General features: G+C 42.3%; 1 protein-coding gene across 2 annotated transcripts; it reads left to right on the top strand.

The window, feature by feature from the left end:
- Nucleotides 1-3,367: 3,367 nt before the first annotated feature.
- On the top strand, nucleotides 3,368-22,344 carry septin7b (septin 7b). Of its 2 annotated transcripts, XM_083990488.1 has the most exons (13): nucleotides 3,368-3,464; nucleotides 5,097-5,203; nucleotides 6,662-6,762; nucleotides 6,911-7,045; nucleotides 11,157-11,274; nucleotides 12,129-12,221; nucleotides 12,311-12,407; nucleotides 12,940-12,991; nucleotides 13,665-13,793; nucleotides 14,853-14,873; nucleotides 16,858-16,993; nucleotides 18,967-19,109; nucleotides 21,001-22,344. In XM_083990488.1, exons 1-13 carry the CDS (start codon nucleotides 3,455-3,457, stop codon nucleotides 21,038-21,040), a joined length of 1,182 nt encoding a protein of 393 aa, XP_083846614.1. In that variant the 5' UTR covers nucleotides 3,368-3,454; the 3' UTR covers nucleotides 21,041-22,344. The 2 variants fall into 2 exon arrangements, with proteins under 2 accessions (XP_083846614.1, XP_083846615.1); XM_083990489.1 differs by lacking the exon at nucleotides 14,853-14,873.
- Nucleotides 22,345-22,399: the final 55 nt, after the last annotated feature.

Below are 22,399 nucleotides of genomic sequence, written 5' to 3'. Positions count from 1 at the left end.
GCTATCATATTATGTTTACCTAAAAAAAAAAAAAAGCAGATGACCTAGTTTACACAAGTGAAGTCTCTTACCCGTTCTCTAGCATCGTGAAATATATGAGTTTCTTCTTAAAATAGCCTTGGTCAGTGATACAGTCCACGCAGTTTTAATTCGTAAAACAGCACACGCTCTTATATTAAATAAAAAGGGAACAATAATGTGGAAATGTAGCTACTTCGTTTTTATCAAATACAGGTGAGCAGTTGCTGCTGAGTCTTTGTTGCCATGGCTACAACCGACGCTATTCGCATTCCGTCACCGAGTCTTTTGAGACCACACACACACACACACACACACACACACACACACAATCTATGTAGTAAACTAACCACACTAATAATGTAAATATAATGTAAATAAGATAAACTGACTTATTTAACAGTGCTACGTGAGTAAACCGGGTACCTTTGTTATTTTAATAAACTGTATGGTCGTTGAGGGGGGGTTTCGCAAGTTCCAGGTTCCAAGAGCAGAAGGGGTTGGTTGTCGCGAGAATGTACCGGTACTCAAAGGAATTAAAACATTCTCGCGAGACAAATTTCGTGCCTCCCTCTGGGATTCACGTACAGTTTACGTCAGACTTTCGCCGTAGTCTCGCTGAGCCGGGGGGGTTTTGCGCGCCTCACAGTGCGTAGCTCAACCAAAAGCAGCGAGAAGGGGAATGTCGGCTTGTGAATGATCGGTATTTGAGGCGGCAGGGAGCGTCAACGCTATGGGTAAGACTGCTGCTCTAGGCTACTGGCACGACTTATTTTTTAAGAATATACCTTTTAAACTACAACACTGACTATTCGTGTTAACATTGGTCCGGCTGTTTGAACTATTTGGCTTTACCGCTATCTCGCGTCCCCAGTTGTCTGATCACCAACGCCCAGGCATCCGCCTCCAGTTGGATGGGCTGCTAACCAGCTAACCGTTAGCCTCTGCTTCGCTAGCAGGCTGCATAACCTAACGGGAGTGTCATTTCCTGCCTTAGTTCTTAAAGAAAGTCTTTCTCTAAACGTGTTTCTTGTGTGTGTTACGGTCTACCAAAACGAGCCACGTTAATATTTCTGCCACGCTCAGATTTTAGTGTTTCTTAAAGCTTTGGATTTAGCTAATTTAGCGTCGTATGTTGGATTAAACAGCCCTCGTTAATGCTAACTTGTTTGAACCTAAGGGAGGAAACGACATGTAGCGTCACTTCATGTGAGCTGCAGGGCTCCTTTATTGGGCTTGTTATAACGCATATTGCCCCTACACATGCAGAATATAGTCAGTGGTCTATAGCATCACTTTTTTTTTTCCAGGGAGACATTTTAAAAAATGGTTCTTTGAATGAGGAGAGCACCACTTCCTCGCATCTCTCCCCCCCTCTCACTCCCTCTCGCTCTCTGTGTCAGAGATCACAGCTGCATTAGTGCGAGATCAATACATTGATGAAACTGCAATGATCGGAACATCTAGGTTAGACAATCAAGGCCAAACCAGGAAGCTCTCTCACGGTTTAGGTACAAAGAGGACAAGCCTGGCATTTAATCTGGATTATACTTGATGCAGTAAATTACCTCAGAGTTCACGTTTTGACTTTTAAATTCATTTGCGTTCGTGCAGTCAGGTTGTGATTTGCATTATAAAACCTTTGCATTATAAAACCTGCACAATCAGACTGCAGCCTGGTCCTCCTCCACCTGCCACCACTTCCTTTAGCAGACCTGTCAGACATTGCCGCAAAGGAAAAACGCAGATTTCCTTTTCAAATGATAGTCCTCTAATTCCCCATCATCTTTTTTTTTTCTTTAGAGATGTTGATGTAATTGTTTGCCAGCAAAACATCACATTTTGACATGCATTGATTCATCTCCTGAGGCTCCAGGATGCTGATGCTGCTGACGTATTTGCTGCACATCCTTTAGGCAAATTAGCATAAGACATAGTTTTCACGCAGAAGACATGTGGGCTGCTGTGCTGTTGGTGGGCAGGAGATGCTCTCCTAGCCACGGGCCATAAGGAAAAGCTGCAACAATGAATGGGCCTTACTTTATGGTGCTGCTGACATTAAAGGAGCAAGTGGAGTGGAATATGCACCACGCAGGCCAACTGTCTGTGTTGTTACAGTAGTGAAGATCATGAATCATTTTAGCCCAAGGCTTCACAGCTTGGGAAACTGAATCTGGAGACAGAATGGCGTGTTTATCATCAGATGGGCCCGGGATTGATTCTCTGTTGCCTTTTTTTTTGTTTGTCCTCTCTCCCTTGGCTCTGCGACCCTGGAAATGCTGGCTCTTCCTGCACGCTGGAACCACATCACTATGATCTGCATACAACAGCTGTAAGTAGAGAAATTATCCTCATACTTAAAGTAATTGGACAGTAATTTTATTTCAGCGATTTTTATTCAGTGTTCAGCTCTGCATAATTAAATTGAAGCCAGCATGCCAACTGTGTCATGCTTAATTACAGTTAAGCATGTATGTCATGATGTGTTCATCCTTTTGATATAATGGTGTCATCTTTGATTTGAATATTATACTGTGTCTGAGTGTGATATCTCTACAATATGATGATTTATCTGATGTTGAATCTACATGAGGGGGGGGTTTAAAGAGCAACATTGCAGTGTTTCTCATAGTATTAGTGTTTACGGCTCCTGATTGCCTGTCTGACCATGACAGACGGCTCCGTTGTCAGCGCGATTGCGACACAGAGGCCCCGTTCATACCGGCATTAACATGCATCTTGGGGTTGAACCGATCAGAAGCTCGGCAGCTCGGAGCACGTCGGCTCAGACCTGCCATTAAAATGCATCTCCACACACAAGCGTCTCATGTGACCTCCCATGATTGGATCTGGCTTGCCTGCTCCATCCAAACAAACACCCGCATCATTTCTGTTTGCAGAGACCAAATACGTTGTTGTTGTTGTTCTGGGCCACTCTTGACCGTGACAGCCAGGTCCTCTGTCAGTCTGTTAGAAAGAATGAGAGCAGGAGGGAAAGGAGGGGGGTTGGTAAATCAATTCCCTGCACTGGCACAGCTGCACAGTCGGATAATATTTTAGCCATTTGAAATAGTGAGAAAAAAAACCCAATAGAAAATCCATATTGTGGTCAATGTTGATATTGCGGCAGCGACTGCAAACATATCGATGGATGGGAAAGGAAACGCTGCATTGGGAACAATGAGGTTCAGGTGGTCAGCAGGTTGGGAGTGTTTCAGTTACAGCAATGTGGGAATGGGTGATAACATTTTTCTTTTTGAGCTTTACGTCTAAAGCAGAGGTGCTAGATAAAATCTCTGTGTGGTTTGTAACGTTTGCTTCTTTTTTCCCCCCTGTCTTACAGCAACAAAAGAATCTGGAAGGATATGTTGGCTTTGCCAGCCTCCCCAACCAAGTGTACAGGAAGTCTGTCAAGAGGGGCTTTGAGTTCACCCTGATGGTCGTGGGTAAGAACACATGCTGCTCAGCTCTCTGTTTGCCCTTGTTTTATGTGAATCATTTCATTGTATTCATTGCGGCTGGCATTTTAAAGTCCTTGGTTGTGGTTTCTTGTTGAGAGAGAGAGAGAGGGAGAGATTGTGTGTGTTTGCAGCTATATTTGTACACAGGGGACATGCCCCCAGCTTTGTAGTATTAATTGCTGAGTCAGAGAGGAGGGGGCCGGTGCATCGCTCCTCTTCTTTGTATTCCTCTTAATGCCAAGCACTTAGCGTTGTCCTGTAGGACGGAAACATTTGGGTTTTATCTAGAGCTGCACTCGGAGAATCAGAAATGCGGACATTCTTTTAAAATGCTTGGATGTGGTGGTTGACGCCGTGCCAAGATCCTCCTCGGCTGATCAGTCTCTGTTTGGAGGGAAAATGTTTCTCCGGGTCAAAACCATTTCCTGTGGTGGGACGAACAGAATCTGTACCCAGCATGCCTCTAAGAATAGCCCATCTCCCTTTGCATTCACACCACTTCGGGTTTTTCACAAGCTTCTGTTTTTTTTTGTACCGTTAATCAATTCCCAAACATATTAGCGAGCAGTTTCTTTATTGCTGTTTTTTTTTGGCTTACATTAGATCGAGCTCAATGACAAGGAACTTGGAATTTGCTTGTTCCTGTCCTCTCAAGTGTTATTTATAAAAAGCTGCTGGATGGTGATCAAGTGGTCCTCTGGGGCCTGTGAGTGCTTCAGTGTGTTTGCAACGCACAGGATTCATTTTGGCAATAATTGCAGAAAAGATTAAAAAAAAACAGCATCTCATCTAGAAAGTAGAGGAGCTCCTCTGGGCTTGTTTGTAGTTAAATACTTGCTATTGTTTTTTATGCTATCATCTTTTTCCATCAACATACACACACACTGAAAATAAAATCAGCTTTTCTTGGCTCTGATGAGCAGTGGGCCCACATGTCCCCACCATGCGACACAGTGTGGTGTGAAAGAGGAAAAGAGGATGAAAGATGGAGGAAGGGAAGGGAAGGGAAGCGATGGGACTGGTACGAGCACAGCGACTGTCACGTCAGTCCATGGCTCATGAAACACATGACCCAACGGCACGTTGAGGTCACACATTCTCCTGCAGCTCTTCCTTTTTTTTTTTTTTCCTTTACGGGCATCTCTTCATACTGCAGCGAATTTAACAAGCACACGCCCGTAACAGATGGCTACATGTCAGGCATAAAACGCAGGACAAATAAATTCATCGGTACGCGTCCCCACACATTACCCTTTGACTGTGGCTTTGGTGTAAATGGTGGTTCGTTAAATATTGACTTGTGGCCATCGGCCAAGGCAGGCAGTGCCAGTGGTCATTTCCACTAATGATCCTTTTCATTGGGAACTTGGAAACTAGGCACACAATGGCCACTTGTCCGCGTTGTTTCCTTAGCCTTTAACTGTTAACCAAAACGGATTAATGTCCTGGGCAAATGTCAGTCTCATCCCCGGCTAGACACATGCCCTTTGATTGCTTTAAAGATGCCAACAGTGATCTTTGTATGGGGAATAATGGGAGGTGATGGAAGGGGTAGAGCTTTTGTAATAACACATTTTCATTGCAACACTTGGTCTGATGTTGTCTTTCTCGTTCAAGGTGAATCCGGCCTGGGCAAATCCACGTTGATCAACTCTCTGTTCCTAACAGACCTGTATTCATCAGAGTATCCCGGACCATCGCATCGAATCAAAAAGACTGTACAGGTACGTTTTGGATAAAAAAGTGTCGTCTTTGAGCAACGAACAGGGTTCCTACACAAGTATGGGAAGTATGGAAAAGTATGGAATTTGATTTTATACATTTCCATGTCTGGAAATGTATGGAAAATGGAAACTACTGTATGGAAATATATTTATCTTAATACTTATCTGGGTTTGGTCTTATCTGAAGTTATTTGGGTTAATTATTTCTATTTTACCTAGCTACAATCTCCTGGAAATGATTTGGTTACATAATGGCATATACTACACATTCAGAATAATGAAAACAAATGATTAATTACATGCTTCTTTTTTTTTTAATATTATGCACATCTATTTACTCAAATATCACAAATTATTTACCAAGAAGTCTGGAAATTAGGGTCTGGAAAAAAGTATAGAATTTGGAAATTTCAAATGTGTAGGAACCCTGAACAAAAGAACCCCCCCAAATAAATAAAGAAATAAAATACACAGATACAGGGACAGGAAGTTGCCAACAGTATTTTTAGAGTCAACATTAAGTAGACCAAATATCAGCGCTGACAAATGGCACACTCAAACAGCTTTGGCAGCCGCTCAAACCACAACTTTGCCATTTCAGTTGAAAGCGTGGTCAGCACTGTGGCCGCAGAACCAACAAATACAGATTCCTGTTCTGAGTCGTAGAACATCTATTTCAGCGACGCACATACCTGTTTAATTATCCGTTTGTTTTTTATTACGCACTCAAGTATGTGCTGCCTCTGAGTCCACACAGACAAATACAGTCACATTAAATTCTTAGCGTTTTTGTGTGATTTACGATTTTACAGTGTCAATGACTTATCTGTTAAAATCCGAGGATTATCTCTGCCTATCTGACGGAGTAAACATCTGAATGTCTTGAGAAGCAGAGGATCATGGGTTACGCAGGGAAAAGCGTGGGCTGTGTGCCTTTTTTTTTTTTTTTTTTGAACCAGACACAACTCCGCTGTCAGCTGATTTGACTCAGGACAGTGGGCCATGCTGCGACGGTTGCAGTGAATCCTCAGTTTCTCCTCACGGTCTGAACAAGTCGGCTCACCCATGCAGCTCCTGCCGTGAATGATTTTATCTCCATCCTCTCTAATTACGCAACCTTGTCCTCAGCTCGCAGCGCTCCAGGTGCTGTACTTTATCTGTCTGCCTCCCGACTGACAGCGCCGCTATCTCCAGATGCTTGTTTGCCCTTCTCGTTCCTCAGCATAGTTGGCTAATTGCACAGTGTGAGGTGGCGTGTTGCTACATGCCGCTCGCTTCAAGTGTTTTCTGTGTGAACTATATAAGCGAGCCGCTATTAGCGTACAGTGTTAATGATTTATTAACGGTATTAATGATTGCACCCTTCGCCTTCCGTACTGCGCCTTCGTCCTTCAGTAGATTGGTTTCAAAGGCGTTTCTGTGAACACAATGTGCCCTTCTTTCTGTCTCCCGTGTCAGGTGGAGCAGTCCAAAGTTTTAATAAGGGAGGGCGGCGTCCAGCTGCTGCTCACAATAGTCGACACCCCGGGGTTCGGAGATGCCGTCGACAACAGCAACTGGTAAGAATCGCCACAAACCGCCGCTCGCATGACATTCCCTCATTTGCAAAGCTTTGAAAGTCAAAGCTGCTCTCCACCGTCTCTAAATGAATGAGTCTTTCTGGGTCTTTTTGTTTTGTCACCAAAAGTTGTTGTTTGTGTTTTGCAGCTGGCAGCCGATCATCGACCACATAGACAGCAAGTTCGAAGACTACCTGAACTCAGAATCTCGGGTGAACAGAAGACAGATGCCTGACAGCAGGATCCACTGCTGCCTGTACTTCATCGCCCCCTCGGGACACGGGTGAGTCCAGGAGACGAGTTCACGAGGCAACTGTTTTATCGGACGCTCTCATTTAAAGGGGACATATTATTGAAATATCACTTTTTGAAGGTTCTTTAACATATATTTGGGTGTTTGTCTTGCCTTCCGGCCCCAAAAATGTGAGAATTGATCAGAAAATCTGTAATGTGCAGGTTCCCTAGATTGAAATCCATGTCATTTATGAGCTGATTCCTCAGTTGTCTTCCAGTGATGTAACTAGGACTTGAATTTGCATAATACCACCCCTACCTGGGACCGGTAGAAGGGGCGGGGCAAGCAGTGGCTGATGTTGCATTTAAAGGGACAGGCACTGAAACCAGCCGTTCTGAACAGGGCTGTTTTGAGAGGATGAGAAGAGCAGTGATGTTTGATCCTTGGGGTATTTTGACCAAAGCATGTCACGGACATGTCTTTAAGACACCTGGGAACTATTTTAGTTTGTGGAAAGGGACAACAATATGTCTCCTTTAAAGCACACCCAGTCGGCAGTAAAAGCTGCTCCGGTTTGAATCAATGTGTCAAAGTGCCACCGCCTTGCTCATGGTGGAAGGCCTGAAGGATTCACTGAAGAATGAACAGGGGAAGGAAATGAGCAAAAAAGAGTGTGCGGAGGGGAAACGAGAGGTCAGGAAGCGTCCCTGCCAAAGGTGGTTGGTCCAGATCCTTGTGTTCTCCAAGGGCGGTCAGACGGCGAAGCTCCTCCTTAACGTTTCAGCGAGGTGTCGAGCCCCTCGGCTGCTCCTGGAACAGCCTGCAGCCAGCGCTGTGGTGGAACTAGATTACTAGGCCGTGGGTTGTACGTGTGCAGTTATGTGCGCGTGTCGTCTCACTCCCATCTCCTCTCCGCCCTCCGGGGCCTTTACTGTAAATGATAACGTGAGACTGAGTCAGCTTCTCTTGCAAAACAAGGGTTAAAACTTGAGGCATGTAAGAAGGGGAAAAAAGAGAGAAGGGGAGGGGGGGTTGTTGGCGAAAAGCCCAGCAGATGATACCGATTGCCAAATGTTTCATAAAGAGACGACTGTGAGGAATTTTAATTTCAATGTTTATTATTCACAAGCCACCAGATCTCCTATAGTTATTGGACAGCTCAGAGGCTCTTGTCTTCCTCTTAAGGAGTGTGTGTCTCTTGTGTGGTGTGCGATTTTAGTCAAAGTGTGGGAGTAGTGAAATTGAAAAATGAGGCCTCAAGCAGTTATTTCCTGCTGTGAAAAAAGAAAAGAAAAAACTTTTGCTGGTATTCGGTCAATAACCCTTTTTTTTTTAAAACCTATGTATCAGTTTAGAATGACGTTAGTAAGAGCGTTTGCCCCTCGTCACCATCACGTCTCTTGACCTCAGGAAATGTTGGTGTTTGTCACCGCGGGGCCGGATAATGTTGTTTGTGTCGTCTTTGTGGAGCTGCTCCATTTGTGTATATGCAAATGTCCAGCGTGCGCTCACATCATGTCCTCTAAACTGTGTTGACCACGGATCGCTGTAAACGGTGAAGTAGCCTCTGTCCTCCTTTCTCATTGTGTGCCCCCCCCCCCCTCCACCTCTTGCCTCATCTTAACGTCCGTCCGTCCTCTGCGAGACATTGTGTTTGTACAAGCGTGTTCTCTGTCCCCACACAAGCAGCACTTTAGCCTTGAGGATGTGCGGCGTATGTTCTCACAGACATGCACAGAGCGTCCCCTCATAACACCAGCTGACTGCTCACACAGCAACAACAGGGACCTCGAACATGAGACCGTCTCAGTGTTTAACTCTTGTTGTGTACAGTATTAGAAAAGTTTATTTTCACCTTTTTCTTTACCGACAGCTGACGCTCCTTAACTGACCATACACTGTTAACTGTCACCATTAAAATGTACTGTTTAGAATAGATAACGGTCTGTAATCCATTTACAAATACAGATAGTACAGAGAAACTATCGTTGGAGATCAAAATGACACCCTGCTCATCTAAGAAGTAGGAACACATAAAAAAACTCCAGTTATAAATCCATAAATTTCTTCTTCAGATCAAAGAAAAGCATAAGCATCGTTTGATCACTGAGAGAAGGGTTGCTTCTGATGAGAGCAGCCATGCTACTGCTCGCATGCCGGCATTAAACCTCAAAATGAAGCAAAGAGGCTGGGTCTACCTCAGCTGACAGCCCGTCTACTGGTTCGTATTTAGAAATGGCAACATGTCGACATGCTGTGGCGTGAGTCTGGTGCGCAGTCTGTTAACTGTGGGAGGAGCCACAGCGGAGGAGACGAACTCAGATGGGACTGCTATCCGGGGATTTCTTTTTAACTGTTTGACTGGTAACTCGGAGGAATCGGTCAAAGATCTTATTGTACATTAACAGTGAATGGTCAGCAACCCTGATGACTCATGAAGGAAGCGATGGTCACCCACATCTGCCTCTGTTACATCATCAAACGTGGCCGTTCTCAAACTGGTTCAACCTGGTCGAGCGTCACTAAGGAAGTTTGATTATTATGTGTATAGAACTACATATAAGAAGACAGATGAAGAAATAGAAGCTCATATTAATATGAACAAAAATCCACATCTGTACACATCTTGTTGTACATGGAAGTTGAGGAGGGCGGGCATCACTGATGCAACATTTTGAGTGAATACTGATTATTTCCAACTCAGCCCTTTTGTTCATCAGCATGCTGCTGATTCTGCTGATGGGTGTTGTATAGAGCTGCAATGACCAGTCAACTCATGCACAAACAATCAAATATTTTATAGTTATTTTGAATATTATAGTTTCTTTCATGCATGAATGTCAAACATGTTCTGTTTTATATCTACATGAACAGAATCCCTCTGGCTTTTGAGCTGTTGGTTGGTAAAGATGTGGCCATGTTGTGGGTTTTTGTTTTGTGACCAGCTCTGTTGTTTTGAGAGTTCGCAACGGGTCAGGCCGACCAGACCCACGGGTTTGGACCGTGTTGTTCAGGCTGAAAACATATGGGCTAAGGACTTGGGTCAGGTCGGGCCTCGGGCTTCTGTGTTTGTTTTTGTTTGTGTGGCTTCTACATGGATCTCATGCCTGCCTTCGATATTATTGTCCGGTCTGATTTGGTCATTAAAGTTTCATCACATCATTAATTCTTACATGGATGGTAGAGTAGAAAGGTCGAGCCAAGTCGGGTTTTAATTTCCAGGCCCGTTGAGAACTCTACTACACATAAATACCTCACTGTATTTGTATAAGACAGTTTGGGAAATGGGCTTGATCAAGGTGGACATGTTTGACCTAGTTAATCCACAGCCTGGCAGGTTTTTAATTTATTTAGATGTAAATGATTAAATAATGTAATATAGTTTAGTAGGTTGTGGATGTGTACTACTGCTGTGAGCCAGATATGTTTGGATTATCAGACCCATCAGTTGGTGATGATGTCGGCGGGGTCCCCATTAAAGGCTTTGGAGTTGCTTGTCCTGTTGCTCCTCTGTCAGTTAATAACAACCAGTTGTTGCATCCATGCTTTCAGCTCTGTGCTGTATATTGACCTCCACGTTGGCTCCATGACAAACATCATGCATCCCCAGCCCGACCGCTAAAAACAACAGCGCCTGCTTCTGCTCGACAGTTTGATTCGGAGGGATGTTTCCACAAGGCCATAGGAGAATCAGATAAAGATGTGTGTGTGTATTATATAACAGAATACAGTGAAATGTAAAGCCATAACTCACAGCTTCAGTAACGTAAAATCTTAGTTACTGTATTTAAGTGGGGGGAAAAAAACAGCCAAGAATAGCAGGCCATTCTCACGACTACAGGGTCATTTTCCTAGACATTACAAACATCAGTCAGACGTCACAGATACTTTGCTATATTTGGTTTTCCTACATTCATTGGTTTGATGTCCAAGAAGGAGCTAACCATGGAAACGGTGATGAAGTGTAAATCTAAAACCCCCAAATATCTCCTTTTATTCCAATATTGACAAAAAGCCCAGACTCCACACCAGCCTCGATTTATAGTTTCATACATTAATGTGCAGGATATTCGCAGTAAACTCATCAATAGCTGTGCAACGTCTCTGCGTGACTTGATGGTAACCGTATATGTGAAGCTGTGTCTTTATCCGTCCACAGACTGAAACCCCTGGACATTGAGTTCATGAAACGGTTGCATGAGAAAGTCAATGTCATCCCCCTGATCGCCAAAGCAGACACCCTCACTCCAGAGGAATGCCAACAGTTCAAGAAGCAGGTCAGTGGTTTCCACAGCTGCACGCTGCTGCAGGAAAACCATCTCTCTGTTTTTTTTTTCTCTCTCTTCCCCCTACTGTAGCCATGGGTCTGATGGCAGCGCTGCACATCCTGACGCAAAGTCAAGTAGAGAACGACCTCTGGGATGTTGCAGCTGTTTTGTAGAGCTTTGACCTACATGTCCCAAACTGTGTCAAAAGTTGTCTGCTAAGTAAACAAATGTACAGTTAAAAGAAAAGCAGATTTCTACATGTTTGTACTGTGCTTTGTTGTTACTCTTGTGTGTGTCAGACATATTATCATTTTGTATGAGCTGCAAACATGTCGCTTCCTCCAGATAATTTGAGTTCTCTTTGAATTTGAATTTATTTATTCAGGACAGCCCCTTGAGATGAATCATCTCATTTTCGAGGGGGTCCTTCCGCAAAATGATACAATGATACAACGTCAAGTAAAGAAAAAAAAGAAATACAATGAAACACATTACAGGACTTGTACATACACAAACACAGACAAGGCTCTCCTAGCCCCAGCTAATCCACAAACGGCCAGATATCAATTTAGTAGTCAACTTAGTGATATCCGAGCTTACAAATGGAAAAAAATAAAAATAAAAAATAAGATTAAATAGATAAATAACTGAACAAAATGAGAGAGTCACAAAAAAATTACAGTTTATACAAAAAAAAAAAAAAATCTAAGAAGATATTGAATGAGAAATAAGAATAAGACAAAAATCAGAAACAAGAGCAGGGAGTTTGCAAATGGATTAGAAGTGATGCTTTGAAGCCATAAAGAGAAATGAAACGGCAGTACGATCTTCATCTTTTTCCCTCTTTTCCTGTCCTGCACCAGATCATGCGGGAAATCCAAGAGCACAAAATCAAGATCTACGAGTTCCCCGAGACAGACGACGAAGAGGAGAACAGGCTGGTGAAAAAGATCAAGGTACGTCCCTCACATCACATCACATCACGCCGTGTGCACCGGCTCATTACGACGGTGTTGACTAAACCCAAGTGTTGTTCCTTCGTCAGGACAAGTTGCCGCTGGCTGTAGTAGGAAGCAACACCATCATTGAGGTGAACGGCAAGAGGGTCAGAGGGAGGCAGTACCCCTGGGGGGTCGCAGAAGGTATGAACGCTCCGTCTGTGGAACTATCCCGCACTAAATGATGAAATTGACTTAATTATATGTGTGTTTAATCAACATGTACAAAGATTTTGTGTAAAATTTGAAAGCACAATGAAAGGACAGCATACCAGGAAACAAGAAGTGGATGTGTTAGATACACTGATCAGGCCTCAAGTTATGAGGACTGACAGGTGAAATGAAGAACAATAAATAAGACTTCAACTTTGTCCTCAAAGTGTGTGGTCAGGATCTATCAAAAAGTTGGTCCAAGGAAGGAACAGTGGTGAAGCGGCCACAGGCTCATTGATACACATGGGGAGAGAAGGCTGCATGTTGCTCACACTGCTGCTTCTGGTAGAAAGCTGTCAGAATGCACAGTGCAGCAAAGGGGACCAACACACTATTAGGCAGGTGGTCATGATGTTATACCTGTTTCCATGGTGCCTTTTGTTATCATCAAGTCTGAGATGTTAACCTTGTGCTGGGTGTTTGTTTTTAACTGATAATCTTATTGTTTTTTTTTCCCTACTAGTTGAAAACAGTGACCACTGTGACTTCACCATCCTCAGGGACATGCTCATCAGGTACTGAGAGACACAAGCAGCATAAAGAACATGTATCATTTACAGTTGATAAACACATGAGCTCACCAAGCAGAGGATAAACATAGGCTCTGATAAAACTGTGCAGTGGTACTGGTTCTCTGATAGTAAAAGACGTTTTTAGTACCAAAGAATAACTCAATGTCTATAGTCAGCCTGTCACAATTACTACATAATTGCCTGACCGCAATCATTTAGCAGAATAGCTATAATCATTTCCATTCATCTGTATAAAAACAGCTGGATGACACTAACAGAAATGTCATATTTTATCACTGTTTCCTTGTCGTTTTCCGCCATTTGAGGTTTGACTGGTCTCTTTTGAGACATCATCACGTTGCACCCCTTTCTTCTGCTGTGGTTTAATGACGCATGAGTGGAGCCACAAACTGTTTATCTGGAGGGGCTTAGTTTCTAATATGTGATGAGCATCTGTTGACATTAGCATCATGGATTTAGTAGCAAAGCCAATAAAAGTTGTCTGTGTATTATTAAACTATGTTCAGGCTTATACCATAATAGTGGCATAAAGTGATCATAAAAAAGGACAAATTGTTAATCGCAATTAATCGTAGACTAAATTGTGACAGTCAGTAGTAGTTTCAGTTCAAGAGCAGGTTTAAATCTTGCTGATCTCCTTGTCGTCCGTCCCCAGAACTCACATGCAGGACCTGAAGGACGTGACAAACAACGTCCACTACGAAAACTACCGCAGCAGGAAGCTGGCCGCGGTCACCTACAACGGAGTGGACAACAACAGGGCCAAAGGACAACTGTGCACCAAGTAAGTCCTGGACCAAGCACACTACAGACAGCTGTTGCAGATGACTGTGTAGAACACAATTTATGAAGCAATTTTTTCAAGCTGATGAGAATTTGGGTTTGAACTCTGTGACCAGACAAATTCTGCTTAATGTTTCCTGCACGTGGGAGGAGTACCTCTCCTCCCACGAGTTCTCAGGATGAGTCATTATTCTAAAGATCTGACTTTGTTTTCAAACTCAAATTTGGGTAAACATCAGCCAACCCAAACCTGGTACATAGCAACAAACAAAGTACACATGATTTCAGATGTATTTTGTGTTTAATGGAATCTACAGATGCAGATGTTACAGGATGTGTTGGAGCTAATGTGTTGAACAAGTTAACATCTTGTATGAGGAATGCCTGCAGGGAAATCCTTCGAAGTTGGTACTCGGGGTCGGGGATGAAGTGGCAAGATGTTGACAGTCGCAGGTCACTGAGTTTTGACTCTTGAACGCTGCAGCTCAGGAACCTGTGACCATACGTCCCACAACTTAAAGCCTGTTGGAGACATGTGTCATCGCAGAACACTGAGCTGACAAACTTGTTTATTTTTATCCTATTTTATTCAAGTATTCAGGTAACTGGAAAAGCCAAGGTTGGGGGCGTAACTCGTCAACCACATGTCCTCTTGTTTGTGATTTTGCCTGAGAATCAATCAATGGTTTTGCTTTGATTGGAGCTTAATCTCACCGTACTACTTTTGCATAAAACCATGCCACTGATTTTTTTTGCTGTGCAGCTGAATAGAGGCCTCACGCTGCCGATGCTAACACACAGCTAAACATTTGACCAACACTGCTAATGTATTTGACACCCAGCTCACAAAGCCCACATTGTTAATTTTTTTTTTCTCAGCTTTCGTTTTTTTTTTTTTTTTTTCCATTTGCAGTGAGAAAGTAGTTTGAGTCACAGAACACGCCTAATAGACTGTAGTTTTATTTTTAGTGCATGACCTCATCATTGCATGCTGTGTGTGTCTGTGCGTGTGTGTGTGCGTGCGCGCGTGCGTGTGACTGTATGTGTTTTTGTTTTTTAGACTTGACACAGTTGAAGGAATGTAAGTGGTCATTTTTTTCACTCATTTTTCAGAGCCTTGTTTCAGATGTTATCCTTCCTCTGTTCTCCCATGTTGGCTGCATTTTGGGTGTTTTCTCTCCTCCCCGTCGACTGGGGTCAGCTTTCCCCCCCTCCACTTCCCACTGCCCCCTCTCTCACGTCGATGTTTTCCAGGAACAGCGGGGGGAAAACTGTGAATTGCCGCTCTTCCTTTTTTTTTTATATATATATATAAAACCTAGTGTGACACCCATGAATGTGATGCTTTAAATTTTCCCTCCCAACAACAAACCCTTTGAGTCTTTTCCACCGCTGCTTTTATTAGCCCTGCTGCTTGGACTAACAACAGAGACCTGCACCTGAGATGTTTGGAGCGGTTACCACTGTTTATGACACAACACAGGGGATCTGTATAATGACCTGTAGAGGTGCCTTTATATCAGAGGTGTCAAACATACGGCCCAAAACCAGCCCGCCAGAGGCTCCAATCGGGCCCGCAGGATGAATTTGCCCAGTGTGAAAATTACATAATAATATTATATTATTATATAGTAACTATATAATAATAATATTTTAATAAATGATATAATAAAAAATTATATTGTTAAATGACATGTATTTCTCTCCAGAAATTTCAGGTTCATAGTATTTTGTAAAAGGATAGTCCATTAAATGTAATAATAATAATGTACTTGTACGTCTTTGCACTATAAAATATGGAAAAATTTAAAGTTCTCATTATTTATAGGTTATAATATTATTATTTTACTGGTCTGGCCTCTCTATATGGCCGATTGAAACGATAAGAATTTAGTTAGAGTACTGAATTGAGAGTTTTACCAAACTAAATTTATGTTTAAGCAAGTGTGTATTTGCTGTAAAGCCTCGCTGTTGGACTTTAATATTCAGGAGTATAGAAATTAACGCATGGTGCTGTCTGTCTTCCACATATACAACACTGTTTAACTCACCTGAGGCCTTGTGATGTAAGACAAAGGGAGGCCGGGGATTTGTGTGGCAGTAAAACTAGAGTCAACAGCAGTGTAGGGTCTCAACTCAGTATCCGTACATCCACACTAGAAATACCACAACACATACACTGTCTGCATTGTGTTTGGTTAATTAGCTTTGCTCCCAGTATCAGTTTAATCCCAGGTAACCTCTGCGTGTATCTCAGGTCAGGTCTCTGCACACTCACACTGCGACAAACCGTCCTGTCGAGCCGCACTAACCTCTAATCCCCCCACCAGTGTTCACAGGTTCCTTGCATTAGCCTTTGGGCCCCTTCTCCTCCTGGTTCCCAGAAATGTCCTGTGGTTGGGTTTTGGTTTCCTGTTTCTTTTCACAGCCTTCTTGGATCCCGTCATTCCTAAAACCTCACACCTCGCTGCCTTTTTCCCTCCTCTACCCCGACCGTTTGTATTTCTTTGGGGAACTGGGGGTGGGGGTGGGGGTGAAGTTTAAAGTCAGCCTGCTGTTTTTCTGGCTGCTCTGGAAGAGAAAAATTCTAAATCTAACTTTCACCAGTTTAGTCGACTAGTCCAAACAATTTGGGATCCAGTTGGCATGTTCTCAGGTGTCCGACCCCTACCGCTGCGCTCCGGTGTGAAAAGCCAGAATCCATCTTTTTCTTTTCCAATCCTCCTCCTCCTCCTACTCTCCCTTCATCAGCTTCTTCCTCTGTAAAGAATTGCAATCCTCTCTGTTCGCAAAAACAACCTCAGGTGGAGTTGTTGAAATGAGGTTTCAGTTTGTAGAATATGATAAAAATACTTATTTTGTCAAATATAACCAAAAATAAAATCATAAATTCCAATATTTAACAGTCCTATTGGAGTACAACAAAATTCTAAACATAGTGATGGATAAAATGACTGTTCATAATGTATCAGCATATAGATGAGTAGAGTGGTGCATGTGATATTGTGTTATCCCCAGCTAAATCAAGTGTTTGTGCGTGTATCTGTGTGTGTGTGTGTGTGTAGGAGTCCTCTGGCCCAGATGGAGGAGGAGAGGCGAGAGCACGTGGCTAAGATGAAGAAGATGGAGATGGAGATGGAGCAGGTGTTTGAGATGAAAGTCAAGGAAAAAGTGCAGAAGCTCAAAGACTCTGAAGCAGAGGTAAAACACACACACACACCGTGTTAATGAGTACTGCAGTTCATGCGCTTGTGAAATTACTCATCCGTCTGAGCTCCTTCCTTCCTCCCGTGCTCACGCGTCGGCGGTTAGAAGCGCGAAGCAGCTGTATGAGAGCGTGCCCTCGCTTTGTTCAAGTGAACGTTGTGTTTGCTGCTCTCCTCACCAACAACAGGCAGATTGGAGATAAAAGCCGTTTACATGTAAATGTGCAGGCAGACTGTTCAAATATGTGTTGAGCACATGGAGCAATTTACCTCCTTTTATTATTTCCACATGTTGAGATTATTGCATTGAAATGAGATTCTGTTGCAACAAAGCAGGAAAACATGAATATGAATACACTTAACTTCACCTTGACGACAAGTTGTCAGGGTTCCTACGCAAGTATGGAAAGTATGGAAAGTATGGAATTTGATTTTATACATTTCCAGGTCTGGAAAAGTATGGAAAATGGAAATTATTGTATGGAAATATATTTATCTTAATATCTTATCTGGGTTTGGTCTTATCTGAAGTTATCTGGGTTAATTATTTTTGTATGTGCTACTATAGCTAAAATCTCCTGGAAATTATTTGGTTACATAATGGCATACACATTCAGAATACAAATGAAAACAAATGATTAATTGCATGATTTTTTTTATATAATGCACAACTATTTACTCATATCACAAATTATTTGGATTTTTTACCGAGAAATCTGGAAATTAGGGTCTGGAAAAAGTATGGAATTTGGAAATTTCAAATGTGTAGGAACCCTGAGTTGTTGTGCAACAAGAACATGGCTTTAAATTTGTTTACTCCAGACCAGCTGATGCCTGCACTTTGCATATAGTCCTGCTGATAGGAGAAGTCCTGCTCCTTTTCTCCTGGAACTGAAGTCTTTCCTTAAATCTCTCACTTTGATCAACAACAACAAAGCAACATTACTCAGTCATTATGAAAAGTTTTTCTCTGAAACCTCTGACTGAACTATTTTCTTTTTATTTGTACCCCACCTTTGATTTTTTCCCCCCCTTAATCTATATTTTTGTTCTATTAATTTATTACTATTAATGTACATTGGCATGCAAACGTTTTGGCACCCCTGGTCAATATCTCTGTTAATGTAATGTATAACAGTTAAGCAAGTGGAAGATGAAATCATCTCCAAAAGGCATCAAGTTACAGATGAAACATTCTCTACCATTTTTTATATTTTATCTTTTTTACATTTTCCAAATGACAGAAAAGGAAAAGAGCCCTCAGCAAAGGTCTGGCCAGCCTGCATAGTTAGTAGCTAGTAGCCCCCCCATTGGAAACTATCACAGTGTGTAAATAGTAAATGTCTTGTCTGATACCTGAGAGCTCAAGTCTCCTGGGTTTCCCATTCTTTTGCAGGCTGCTGCTTTGTTTCCCTTTTTCACTCTAAAACTGAAGAAAACAAAAATAACACACTGATATTGCTTTAAATATTGCAAAAGATTGTTTCATGCTTAACTCCATGCCTTTTGGAGATCATTTAATGTTCCACTTCCTTAACTGGTCACACATTCACAGACATTTTGACCAGTGGTGCCCAAACTTTTGCATGCCACTGTATATGACTGTGCTTTGATGTATTTGTTATTTTGTTCAAGCATTTAGATGTGCTGTTCATTATCTATGTATACCGAAAAAAAAAAAGAGGCTCCTCCTCTAACAGCGCTACATGAAGTCTGTGTGAAGGCACTGCTGTGTTTACTGATCACTGATTTGAAAGTATCAGTAACACAAGTATTAGAATGGCTTCTTGTAAGATATGTGGCACAGTAATCTGCCCCAGTAAATTCAATGAAAGATCAAGTCAAAGCTCCGTTCTAAAGGCTCTATATGACTCCATCTCTCTATATGCAGTATAACTGATAACGTTGGACTGTATTGGCTCAGTATAAAGCGCTGACCCTCTCTCCGTCCTGCCCGTGTTTCTGCAGCTTCAGCGGCGTCACGAGCAGATGAAGAAGAACCTGGAAGCTCAGCACAAGGAGCTGGAGGAGAAGAGACGTGTGTTTGAGGACGAGAGAGCGAACTGGGAGGCCCAGCAGCGCCTGGAGCAGCAGAAACTGGAGGCCTCCAGGTAGGAGCCACTCTCACCGTCACACTCTGCATGCTTCAGCTGTGAACGTTTAGGAAACTGCACACTTGAACTTATCCACACACACAGACCAACTTAAATCAGGGTTTAAGTTGAAATTCTGTGACACTAAACTAGTTTTAAACTAAGAAAGATACAATTTCAACCCCTCTTTAAACTCAGTTTGGTTTTTGCTTTAAACTAAGATTAAATGAAATTGTGATTCACCAAAATTTAAACCTTTAGTGTAAACTGTGGTCTGGGGTTAACTTCAAACCACCAGGAGGTTTAATTTTCAATGATGGCTGCCTTGTTGAGATGGATCAACTAACATTTGGAGCTCCTCTTAGGAAACTGAAAGACACGTAACTCATGATGAGGATGAATTTTTGTCGAGATACCAGTTCACACAGGAAACTGAACAGGATTTTATCATCTACATTTTTACACTAGTGTTCCATTAATTCAGCCAACAGGGTTTTAAGCACTGGTATGCTAGAAGTTTTCTAGCTAGCTATAATGTGCTTTTTTTCTTCTTTAAAGCAGCTAAGTTTAATTTTGAAATGGTCCATCAATGCCCGTCTTAATTTTAAACCTGGATTACTTCATTTTAAACCTAGTTTTACTAAACTCTTATTAGAGCTAATCTTAGATTAAACCAGACATTTAATCCAGCGCTAAAATGCTGAAAACTTTGACATGGTTCTGTACAAGTCTTCATGGTTTTGATTGAACACAACCTCCACAAGAGGCTGGACAAAATGACAGGAATCAAAGAGCGTGATCAACTACAAACCCACTGCACACCTCATTCACTCAGTCACCTCTCTCTACTCTACTCTGAGCAGTAAATGCTCACTTATGGCTCCTTGTCTTTGTGCGTCATTGCCATAATGATAATGATAGACACTTGCAGCAGTGCATTTTGGGACGGTCAGCACATAGTAAAGTACGTGCAGTTGGACGCCAGTGTCTGAAATTCTTACTAAGGGAACTCAGCAGTGATGCGTGCACTCACTCAGAACTGGGACAGTCAAATAGATGGGTGTCAGGGGAGTGTGCAACTCTGCACTCCAGAGTAAATGGCCAATCATTCAGACACGTCCTCGGTCAGAGAAGGTCATGGAGCTTCACAGTGACAGCACAGCATTACATAATCTTTACAGTTTGAATTGAATATTCAATACACAGCCAAATAAGCGCAGCAGCTCTCGGCCTGTGTAATCACCCTGAGAAGCAGGAAGAATATTTCTGATGCACCACACGATGTTTATCTCTCTGGAGATGACTCCGCACTTCTCTACTGCAACAGATAGTTGTACTGTTTCCAAACCTGTGAATGTTATTAAAAAAAAAAACAGAGCTCGGACAGATCATGAGCAACAATGACTTGTTAATGACACATTTTTAGTTGTTCAAAATGTACCTTCAAGGGATTTGGGGAATGTTTAACGATGGACAAATATGCTGCTTTATGCAAATCTAACTCTATAAGACATGAAGTAAAATCAATGACAAATATTGTCCAGGAAACCCTCAAAGGTCTCGCTGCATTTGGCGTAAAAATCTGCACAAATAATCACATGACAGCTTCATCTGAGTGGCAACTGTTAACAGAGACTGTGAAATGACCCAGTTCCAGCGACTGATTCAGAATATAAAGTGTCAGGTCAGAAGCCAAAATAACAGCATGTCTGTTAACCATGTGTCAACAGGAAAAAAGAGAGACAGAGAGAGACATTATAATGTATTTGTGTTAAAGTGTGAACGTGTGAACTTTGACAGCTCTGCTTTTGACTCTGCTTCACTACAGACATCACTCACAAAGCGATGTGTCTGTTTTCATCCTGACTGACGGTGTGTGTCCTTCTGTCTTTCTGTCTCTCTCCTGCAGGACTCTGGAGAAAAACAAAAAGAAAGGCAAGATCTTTTAAAGACAGTCGGCAGGACCACCCCAAATTGAGTTGTTTTTTGTTTGCCAACGTTGCCGGTCAGGACACCACTGTGTGGCACTGACATCACCCTCCTCCTCCCCCTCCTACTCCTCCTCCTACTACTACCCCCCTCCTCCTCTCTCCCCTTCCTCCTCTTCCTCCTCCCCCTCCTCTTCCTCTGGCCCTGCTCTGTCTGCCAGCACAGCTGTGCTCCTGCTCCCACCCACTAGAGGGGGTACTGGGGGTATTTGTGGCTTTGTGAGGGGGATGGGTTGGGGGGTGTACAGCGAGAGCCACCACCACAGAGCCCCCTCACTGCCTCGGGACTCATCATCATCAAAGAATGTGTTTACCTTAACAGCTGAAAGAATAACCCCATTTTAGAAAAGGCCAAACCCATATTATTATTTTAATTATTATTATTATTATTATTATTATTATTATTATTATTGATATTATTATTGTTGTTGTTATAACTGTCCCCACCCCCACCTGCTGCTCTCTCTTCGTTTCCCCTCCCAAGGTTGCTTTTAAATAACTGATGGAAACAGTTTTACGGAGAGTAAAGACGAAGAAAATAATACCCACGACCACGAGTCATGTCCGACTGTTGTACAATCAAGTTTTGGTGAAAGATATTTGTTTACAGGAGAAGATGACAGTAACAGTATATGAACATTAACCTGATCTTCTATCATGTATTAAAGTAAGACGAGGACAAGGCATTAACTAATCCTTTTTGTTCTGAGTGTACCTGGTAATCCGTAACCCCTCCTCCCCCTCCTCAGAGTGCGACAGCATCCAATTAAATGGTGTCAACAGAAAACAATAAAAAAAAAAAACGAACCTTGGGCCTTTTTTATAGATTTCTAAAAAATAAAATAAAAATAAAATATGGCTAAAAGCTTCTTTTTTTCTGAAATGTAACGCTTTTCTCTTTCCTCTGTGTTTCGCTATCTCCACTAGCCTTGGACCACCATTTATAACGTCATAAGTGTTATATTTCACTTTAGTTTATTTTTATATATACCGAGCCAGCTGAAGTAATAACTTCTTTTGTATGTTTAGAAAACTCTCAGAGACTTGACAGCAGCGTCCACTGTTTGAAAACAAACACATTTTCACATGTGACAGTGATCCTGGACGCGTTGAAAAAGAAAACGATATTTCAGTCACTCTGTGGAAAAAGGGTCAGTGGGAAATGAAGAGTCAACACCGCAATTTGCTTTGGCTATGTACTCCATCTCTATATTTTTAATTTTATTTTTCATTTGTATTGTACAAAGTCACTTAATAAACCTGTGATGATATTGAGAGGTGAGATGTTTTTATTGTGGGAAATGATGATGCACACAGTCA

The sequence above is a fragment of the Trachurus trachurus genome (genome assembly GCF_905171665.1).
Source record: "Trachurus trachurus genome assembly, chromosome: 16".
NCBI lineage: Eukaryota > Metazoa > Chordata > Actinopteri > Carangiformes > Carangidae > Trachurus > Trachurus trachurus.
Note: the sequence above shows the minus strand (reverse complement) of the source record. Positions and strands in the feature narration are given on the sequence as shown.